This window comes from Monopterus albus, unplaced genomic scaffold (assembly GCF_001952655.1).
Source record: "Monopterus albus unplaced genomic scaffold, M_albus_1.0 scaffold164.1, whole genome shotgun sequence".
NCBI classification, from domain to species: Eukaryota; Metazoa; Chordata; class Actinopteri; order Synbranchiformes; family Synbranchidae; genus Monopterus; species Monopterus albus.
Window position 1 is genome coordinate 366097 of NW_018128044.1, and position 10316 is coordinate 376412.

The 10316-nt window shown below is 43.1% G+C and overlaps 1 protein-coding gene across 1 annotated transcript in view; it reads right to left on the minus strand.

The window, feature by feature from the left end:
• Nucleotides 1–693: 693 nt before the first annotated feature.
• man1a1 (mannosidase, alpha, class 1A, member 1) overlaps nt 694–10316 on the minus strand; it is a 29828-nt gene continuing 20205 nt past the window's right edge. The window contains exons 7-9 of the mRNA XM_020615402.1: nt 9620–9792; nt 9177–9292; nt 694–4361 (exon numbers count right to left, since the gene is read on the minus strand). Of these exons, the coding sequence (XP_020471058.1) occupies nt 4238–4361; nt 9177–9292; nt 9620–9792 (413 nt within the window). The 3' untranslated portion in view covers nt 694–4237. The remainder of the gene's footprint in view (nt 4362–9176; nt 9293–9619; nt 9793–10316) is intronic.

Consider the following 10316-nt stretch of genomic DNA (forward strand, 5'->3'; position numbering starts at 1 on the left):
TCCTTTAACACATTTTGGAAAAATGCTCCTAATTTCATACCACCATACAGTTATATAACATATGGCCCCGCGGTTACAGGCATCTTTGCTCATCAGAATTAACAAGTGTCGACTACAGTCAAACCCAGGAAGCATCAGCAGCACGACCTTTAAAATAACCTTAACCTACATTTTCTGCTTTCTGGTAGTTGAAGGCGTCACCACAGACTCTGGGGAGCGGATGATCATTTATACAACTACTTCTAATATTTTATAGTCCAAATGATTAACCAAAAACTCACCAGCAGATTCATCAATAATAAAAATTACTGCCCGACAAACGCCACTGTAGCATGACCAAGTCGTTTTCATTTGTCCCTAGTTCAGTTTTCACCAACAGGAATTTGCCACTTTGCCTTTTTGCAGGACAAAATCTTAAAAAATAAAATAAAATAAATAAATCAGAGCATTTTAGTGTCTTTGTAGTGGACACTGAGCTACATTAAGCCACTGTGCTCTTCAATCTCTTCATTACATTGGACCAATAGGGTGAAAAGATGTCTTTATCTCGACTTGTCAGCAAACGCTGACTATCAGCGACTGTCCATACTTGTCACACATAAACCAAAACAGTGATGGAGCAGAACTGTGTATGTACAGACTCACTGGAAGACACAGACGTCTGAACTCTTCACCTCTCAGCTCCCAACATTAGTGAACAAATCAGTTAAGAACGAATCAGGGTAAAGTTTCAAACCGTTTGTCCTCTTCTCTAACAGCTTCCGTGTCTCCATACAGTGAATGATAAACACTTAAAACATCTGGTTTGTATGATACTATGTCCATTTTTGTGTGAGAGCTGTACTGATACGCCTCATGTGGCAGATTAGGATCATTCAGGTTGGTCGACAGCGACCACGTTGCTCCCTCTGGTTCTATGAACCACAGGCTTCTCTCTGCCTGTGCACGTCATGTTGTGTCTTTGTGCTTTCCAGGAGAAAAGAAAAACAAAATAAAATGCAACAAAAGCTCAGAAGCGAACAAACAAAGACAAAAATGCATAATAAATAATCTTCACTTCACATTGGACGGTACATTCATACAGGTCCTATGGTTCAGGTCTGACTGACTCCCAGCTGCTTTCTTTCTGGCATTAAACCACATTTTCTGCCATATTTAACATCACGCTGACATAAATACTGTAACACCATGCAAGACTGAAGACCTTTAAATCCTTTGTCGATATCAGTATGAGATGTTTTGGCAGGTAAACATTAGGCCATACCACCCACAGCGCCAGCTGGGGTCTGCTCCCTACACCTCCAGGTCTTATGTCCACTACTATAGAATAAATTAACACAATCAGCAAAATCAACCATTACAATATATTATCACGTGGCTAATATAAACCAGTTCTAGTGAAACTGAACAGAATTAACACGTAGACGCTGTCGTCTGTACAGTGAGAGGAGGAAGATGGGGGGATGTCTCAGCTCTGACAGGGGAGGCCTTACTCACTGATGTGTTGGCCAGGTTTTTTCATTTTTAACTCAAATCTGGAAATTTAGCGGAGTTTTGTTGGGTAATTAAAACAAAGTGAAACTCAAGCACAAACACTGTCTAGTTTGAACAGTCCTTGGCTGTGAAGGATAGTCTTTGCTCACTGGTCCTCTCTCTGCCTGTCCCTCTTTTACTCTTTAGTTTGAAGATTTTCCAAGTCAAATGCAAGAGGACCTCGTTAGCTGTAATCAGTATCTTTCCGCTGCAGTAAACTCCAGGCTGCAGTCATTAAGCCCAGGTCTCATGAGGACTGTAATAGAAAACTCTGACCACTAGATGGCAGTGTAGTCAAGGAACTGTAACTGCAGACTGGGGCCTCCACTGGTCTCCAACCATTAAATGATAGTCAACCCTTGGCCAAACCTTGATTTTGGAGAAAGTACAGTATAAGCATGAAAGACTTATTACTTTAAATTAAAGCCTTGTTTTATGAGATCCTCAGATTTAACGGTCAGATCTCAAGACGACATTTTCACACACTGAATATCACATCAAAAAGCAGGAATCATCCTTTAATTTATGTCTAGTTTTGGTATAATCCTGCTCTGACGACCCCCAGTTAAAGCTCTGAGACTACTGTTTGTGTAAGCTGTTCCTCCCTTGGACTCTGTTTCAACACTGAAGGCACTAGATCCAAGACTAAACTTGATTTAATGAGGCTACAGTTCTGTGAGGCATCGGGACACATCTTTACCTTGAAAACCAACTAAACAACCTGTTGATGTTGATACGCTGAACTCTTACTGAACATGAATTTTACAACAACAAAAACAGCAACACAGTTTGTGCCAGTACAGTCACGCCCCCAGATGTGGAGGAGGAAGAGAATCTCAGTCACAGAACGATAAAGCTGTGATGAATCAGTATGGCTTCTTCTGTGCGTGTGTGTGTGTGCGAGCGTGAAATATTACAGCGACATGGAGAGACTGTGTCTCCTCATAGAGGAGAGAAGATCCTACAGCCTGAAGAAGTGACACAATAGCAACAGATAAGTCTGACCGACACACAGGTTTGCTGACACTGATATCAAGACAACACCGAGCGTCTCTGAGAAACTCTAATGAGACCTGTGAATCAGATTCTACAAATATGTATTAATATGATCAGTCATAAGTGGAGACTTTCAGTGCTCCTGGGTCTAAAAAGATTAAATGTTAATGAAAATGTTCAGATTTAAAGATATAAACAGAAGAAGTCTGTTCAAAGTCAAAACTCCAAAAGAAGAAAACAAGATTTACACTTTTCCATTTCAAAGAGTCAGTCAGATCAAACTTAACTCCTGGTCCATTTACTTTAGCTTTTTCCAGTGCTTTCAACCACATCTCACGGTCGGACTCATGTCCATAACAGCAAAACGACCACTGAGGAAGGCTGTAAGATGCGGCTCAAAGCTCCGGAAAAGTCAAACTTAAAAGAATAAAATTTAAAAAAATTGTTATAATCTTAAATTTTGGAGTTGTTTTCCCAGCTAGCTAAGAAAGCAGCAAATGATTTGTGAGGAAAAAAATAACAAAGAATTAAGAAATGATCATGAATATTAGGTATCAGTCACCAGTGTGTTCCACCTGTGCCAGTCGAAGCCCAGACGTACGAGTGCAAATGTGTGAAAGCCAAATAGATCCAGAGACTAAAAAGCCAGACAAAGACACAGAACTGGAGATGAGATGTGCAGAAGAAGAAGCAGGAGGACAGCTTAGTGTAAACATTGTTTCGGGGGTGGGGGTTGAATAACTGGCAGGTAGAGAGCTGGTGTGGCTGCTCAACCTGTGTCACATCAAACTCAGAGGAAGTCGGGGAGGAGCCAGGTGCTCAGGTGACGGACGAGAAGCACAGACGATGCTCAGATCGTGTCGCGTCTTTCCCACAGTCCCGCAGAGACAAGCACGTTTTTAGAAAGGCAAACGTTTCTCTGAGGACAGTGTCAAAGAGTGATGGTGGTGGTGGCCCCAACGAAAACCAGTTCCTACTCAGATATCAGATATAACCAGAAGGAAAAGCAAACAGAACACGTTTGAGCTCACTCTGTCTCACAATCCTCAGCTGGACTTTCTCTGGGTCTGGAATCTCCACATCAGGGCGACGACCAGTTCACATCGTTCTCCTTCACCAAAAAGCAACAGATAACAGACAGAGCTGTAGCTACAACAGCATAATAACTGATGAATAGAGTAGTAACTGGTCGAGCTGTCCCTCTAAACGAGCCAAGAATGTGATCAACTCTGGCAGTGGAAAAAGCAGCAACTTAATATAATGATATCTTCAGAAAGTACCACTTTATAATCAGAATAATCCAAAGTTACACTCGCAGTCTTAGGATATCGCTGTGTTATCACATGGTGGGTTCAAACTCATGTGGAGGGACGTTTTATTACATTTGGATGAGTTATTCCTCAGCAGCAGTTCTGTTGGTTCATGTCAGCATCTGGACTCGACCAGAACTGAACATCTGGAAAAAAAACCAAACCAAACCAAACCAAAACAAAACAAAACTGGACTCTACAGCGAGATTTCAGCTCCAACTGGCTTGAATTCGATTTTGATCCCATTAAACATAAAAAGTGAAATCTGATCAAGAGGCGTCTGCAACCACAGGGGATTCCAAATGGCCAAACAGTTTCAGACAGACAGCCGGAGGCTCAGGCATACAGGATCAGAGGTTCTCGCACTTGTTGTCGGGTGTCAGTACAGGCTTGGTCCACTACTCCACTTCATTGGGTCTGTCTGTTTTGTCCTTTATGACCGGCAGAGGATGAGCCTCAGTGTTGAAGACCCAGTGGTCGAATGGTAGGTGGTCGTCGTCAGAGAAAAGCAGGTAGAGATACCTGGGGGAGACAAAGAGGGAGAAAAGGCTTGTTTTAACTACTTAAATCCCATACAGATGTGATTCTTATGGTGCATCAGCAGCCCCAAAGCCACCTTGAGCAGTTGCACTGCACATGTTAATACTGTTGTAACTTGTACAGTATGTGTAAGGACAGAATGTTCTGCTTTCCTGCTGGTACTTTGGCAGAATCTGGGTCTTGGGTTTCCAGACGCCCGTTCCATGAACGTCTAACATGTCAGATATGCTCTGATTTCTATCCCGACAGCTGTTGCACACACTGCGTGCTAGCTCACATTTCACTCCTCAACCTGAAACCATTTTTGATCCTTCACATTGATTTTCTTCCATTTTATGCTCATAACCAAAGACTGTGGGCTCTGAAAACGGGGGTGAACTACGCTCAGTGCTGTGCCTGAATGCATCCTGGTGCTGGGAAAGAAAACATGTACAGTGTAAATATGTCAATACTCTCCAATCAATGGACGTAAATAAATATGAACACTTTCTAACATGATTTCCCAGAGAACAGTTTGTTGTCATGCTCCACTACTGCGCTGCAGTTATGTGTCAGGCTTAGGTGTGTTTATTTATCATCATCTGACAGTTTTGAAAGACAAGGAGACAAGATATTAAATGATGAAGTTGCCTGGCTTCTTCACCAAATAAGTTCATTTTACTATAACTGAATTTCTGCTGTAGTAGACAACTGAGCAAATTATTCACTGATGAGCAAAAAGCTTATTAGTTTTCTTTTTGGTCATCTACTAAAGTGTGTCAGTACTAAAAAACTATTTCAATGAAATCTTGTGGGTAAACAGTGTTTTCATTACATAAACATTCTTCAGCTCATTTCTAAAGATGGTTTTGGGATTCGCACCATGTTCTTCAGTGTGTTTCATAAAAATGTTTGAGTCATGTTCAGCTTTTGCAACATTTATGAGCGGTCGTGCCAAAACAGCGAGGAAACAGATGTGGAACAGAGAAGCATGAGAAGTAGAGGGAAGCGGCTCCAAATCAGACCAGTTCATAAAACTTGATGTGAGGTGTGGCTCTATGTCATCAGAGCTTAGGAACCAGAGTCAGTAGTGAATATGAAATAGAACAAAGGTGCACGAGATGCTCTTACAGTGAACCAAGGAGAAGGGCGCACGACCGAGGCAGCAAAACAAACACGAGAGAGAGACGCTGACCAGTGAAGGACAATGGGACTGGCCCCGACTTATCTGAGCCGGACCAACGCATCAGGGCCGTGCACGGCTCTCTTGGGTGGGCCGTCATCTGAGCGCACCTCCCTGCGTGCACCCAGGTCTGATGTCAGATGCGGTGCTGGATAACCAATCACTTCCACAGCCTCAGCACTGGCCAAAATATTGGACAGGCACTTAAATTCAAAACAAAGATGTGCACTTAAACGTGTTTGATTTTTTTTTAGAAACGTGTAAACGTGTAGCAGTGAACACAGACTTTTTGCCAGCAGCAGCAACCGCAGAAGATAAATGTGGAGAATTTGGGTTCATGTGTGTTGGAAGATTTTCAGAAGATGTAACTGAAGAAACTGAAACATAAAAACACTGTGTGTCAAATGACAAAGTAATGACTCAGCAGACGAGCTTGTTGTCCACGAAGCCCTCACCCCCACCGACAAGTCCCCGTCAGCCCCTGCCTGCCAACAAACCACTAGAAAGTGGCGAGTGATTGAAGGCAGACGGCCGTGTGAAGTATGGCCGTGTCCTTGGCAGCAGAGGGAAGATGAATCCTGGAAGTGGCTCTGCATGTTGCCAAGTTCCCCGAGTTGCATTAGGAGGATTAGACCTATGGGCCTGCTGCTAAATGGGATTGATATTTTCTGTGTCCAGTGAGGTTCGTCGGTGATACGAAGGATAAGATGCAGCTTGACGGACCAGGTAATTACTTTGTTACTCTCCAGGCTGGTGGTCAGTTACACTTGTATTCATTTCTTCTTTCTGTACTGTGTCTCCTGGAAATATTTAATCATGCCTTCAAAAATATTCACGTCCCACTTGCATGTTGGATGTCACCTCTACTCTTTTTCTGGAGTAGACGAGACACTTGTTAAAATTTACAGCCTATAAAAACTTCACCACCATCAGGCACTTCAGGTTAACCTTGACTTCCTGTCAGCAGCTAGTGTTGGGAAAACAAAAAACAGAAGAGAGGGGGAGGGCAAGACGTGAACAGGAGGGAGAGATGGAAGTGAGTGTGGAGGAGAGACCGTAAAACTTCAGTGGAAGAACGGGAAACAGCGAGGACGATGCGACTGGAGGAAATGCAGGAGGCAGACGAGGACAGATTAAAGAGGTGAGTGGGTTAAAGGACTAAATACAATGTCCAGTGTAACAGGTTAACAGCATGACGGTGAAGGCCGGCTGACCAAATATGGCTTCGGAGCGAGATAGCCGTCTTTATCAAAACACAAAATCAATTCAAATCAAAATTAATCGACAACCTTAAAAAAACAAAACAAAAAAGTCCTTTCTGACTGAAAATCATTGAACAACATTATTGATGCTACTGTGGTCAAATCTGTGTCACCTCATTTTATTATAAACTCAATAAACTCACTTCCAGCGTTTCATCTGGCTTTCAAATGAGCTTCTGGCTCCTGATCGCAGCCAAACGCTATTACACAACATGAATAAAACAACAAACAACTGAACAGTTACTCTGCCTGGTTCAGCTGCTCAAACACAGCCAACACATGGGAAATACAAAAAAAAAATACTAAAACAGCATCTTAAATTGAAATTTTCTCTATTTCACATGGACACACACAGAGAAAACTAATGACAAACACACACACCATAAAGTATCTGTACACACACTGTGTAAAGTCTTTTTTTACTCATGCTTTAAACAGACTGTGTTCCTGAACACAGCTGGAGAGCCATCTGAGAAGGAAAGCTCTATTAGGCACCGGACATCACACTGCCGGGCTGACAACACAGCTGTGGCTACACACACACACACACACGTTTATTACACTGTCAAGTCAATAAATTAACAATAATAATACAGGCAGTTATGATTTGAACTAAAAAGTCATCATTTGGTTGATTTAAATTCTTACAGGAAAAGTGAAGTCTTTGCCTTTAGCCAGGGCCAGAGTGCGGCACACGTGCACTGCACACGAGGGAGGTTTAGTAAAAATATCAGGAGACTATTAAGAGGTGGTGAGCAGTAGTAGCTGCCTGTGGTTTGTTGGGACATGTGGTGTTTCTCACAGTTTCTGCCTTTCTCTGCTAGTTTTAAGATGTAAGCAGGCGCAGGCATTTAAGGCAAATATCAACAGATCCAATATAGATTTGCTGAAACATGTGGGTGATAACTGGTCTTTTACTTCTACAGAACGCATTTCTTATTTTGTTTCTTATAATTTGTATGTGTCTCACAGGAGAAATCAGTGAAATGTGGGTGGGTTTTACTCACAAATGCCAAAGAGAAATAAAATCTGTTCATGCTCTCCTGGGGCCACAGTCTGTGATCTGACCTGTCCAGACAGCATGAGCCATTTTAACACCAGTACCTCCCCAAGATGAGTCAGAAGTCAGGAGCAAAGAAACGTCTCCACCTGTTTTTACAGTACTTGCTGGAACAATGCGGTTGCTCTTCCCTTAGAAGCTCCTCAGACTGTTTCATTTAAGGGGGATATTTAATGACAAATGTGTTGCAAACTGCCATCAGGTGCACAAAATATTGCGGCACTGCAAATTTTTTTATTTAGCAGAATATTTACCAACACTGATTGTGTAAATGAGCACAGCTGCAACTGTGTTCATCTGAACACACCTCCGCCGCCTGACGTCTGTTGGCACATGTGGACTGAGGGGGAAGTGCAAGTTTACACTGACTGAACTTTATATGGCTGACGAACTCAACACGTTTCAGAAGTTCACTCACGTCGTCACATCATCTTTTATTTTGTGATTGAAGCATGATTTGACCTGAAGCCTGTAAAAGTCCCTCACATTCTCTTCTGGAGAGCGATGTGATTTACAAACACCTTTCCACTCCTCAAATGTGTTCCTAACTCTGACAAGGTCTCAGGCGACTAACGGCTGCCACGGTGACAGCAGGGCTGCAAATCTTACACCCGCTTTCTCCTGATGGTAAATTTCAGCCGCGGTTCCCTCTGTCGCAGCAGCGGTAAATCAGATGCTGAGTATTTGCATAAACTTCATTTCTCTCCTCCCTGATTGGGAATGCCCAACAACTAAGTTCCTGTGGTGCCGCTTTTCTTTTGTTTCTCTGCCACAAAACCCCACTGTGACTCCTTAGTAAATACGAACACATGCAATCTCACTGTTTAGCTCCAGAAAATGAGCCACAACACCTTAGTCAGTATCCCCCTGAGGAGCTAAACTGATCATATATTTCATAAGAAAACAATCTGCAGTGCTATAAAATGTCCAAAACTGGAAAAATGGCCTTTTCTCAGATAAACCATGTTTTAAACCAACTTTTAATTAAGACAAAGAAAAGCAGCTAATTCTCACAAATGCTACAACAACCACATTTTAAATGATAAATCAATTAACACATTAGCTGGTGATTCATTTTCTATCGAATAATCAATTAGTCGCCTCAGGGCTGCAAACGTCTGTCAGATTCGTCGCCACTCTCTGGGGTTTGGTTAGAATGAATAACACACTCATACTTTGTGTGAGTGTGAGGTGACATCTCTGAGTTTGGGGGATGCAGGGTCCCAGCGGCTCCATAAAACGCAGTGACAGCACAATCATGACAGGACAGAAGTGAAGGGTGTGCGTATAAAGATGTTCGGTTTGTGTCTTACTTGAGCGTCTCAGCCAAGTAGAAGCTCTGCTGTACGTCGTCGTGGTTGGGAGTCGAGACATAGACGTCTCTGACTCCACTGTAGCCCCCTTCTACTTTACAGTGCTGCTCCAAGGCCTGGGGGAGGGGGGAAGAGGGGGGACACAGTGACAGCAGAAAGAGAGAAAGACATATTGTAGAAGGGCATCAGTGACCGACAGCATCAATCAATCTCTTTGTACACTGAAAATAACACGAAACCTTGTGGCTGATTATTTGCTAAATATAAAACAAGCTAAATGAATTGACCTTCAGTTCAGGTGCAAAACACAAACAAATCTGTACTTTAGCTGCCTGAGATAAATTCAGTCAAAACCCAGATGAGAGCCTTTTTATCAAACTGCCCAGCTCTAGTTAAATGAAACGTTACAGAAAGCCTGTTTCATTCTGATGAACGTGTGTCACCTGAACAGCCTCCCAGCCCCACTCTCTGTATTTGGGGTCGTGGGTGAACCTCCACAAGTACATGTAGGTCTCGATGACCTCGGGACGGAGGATGAAGTATTTCTCGTTCTGGCGGGTGGCGATGGCCTCGACGCCGCCGTCAAAACGAAATGCCTCTGGACCCAGTTTCAACGCTGCAGAAGAGGAGAACATAATGAGACAATAACTCAAATATCAGGAAGCAAAAATATAATGTGGAGATCAATATAAAGAAAACAAATTGTGTGACTGAGTTTTCTTCTGTTTACTAGGTTACATGGGACACAAGAATCAGATCCCCCACGTCTCTGCTGGAAAACACTGGGTTGCTCCCTTTACCAGTTGACCCATGTTCCATCCCTCACCTACGGTCATGAGCTTTGGGTAGTGAACAAAGAATGGGTTGTTAACAAAAGCTTCCGAGAGCAGTTTCCTGTGTAGGGTGGCTGGACTTAGATGTGTTCAGACACCGAACAGAAGCTTGGAGCTGCCACTCCTTCACATCGAAAGAAGCCAGTTGAAGTGGTTGGGGCATCTGATCAGGATGTCTCCTGGGTGACTTCCACTGCAGGTTCTTTGGGCATGTCCAACTATTAGGAGGCTCTGGGGTAGACAGAACATGATGGAAGGAGTTGTACATCTCAGACAGCCTCAGAATGCCCCGGCGTCCTCCGGGGGA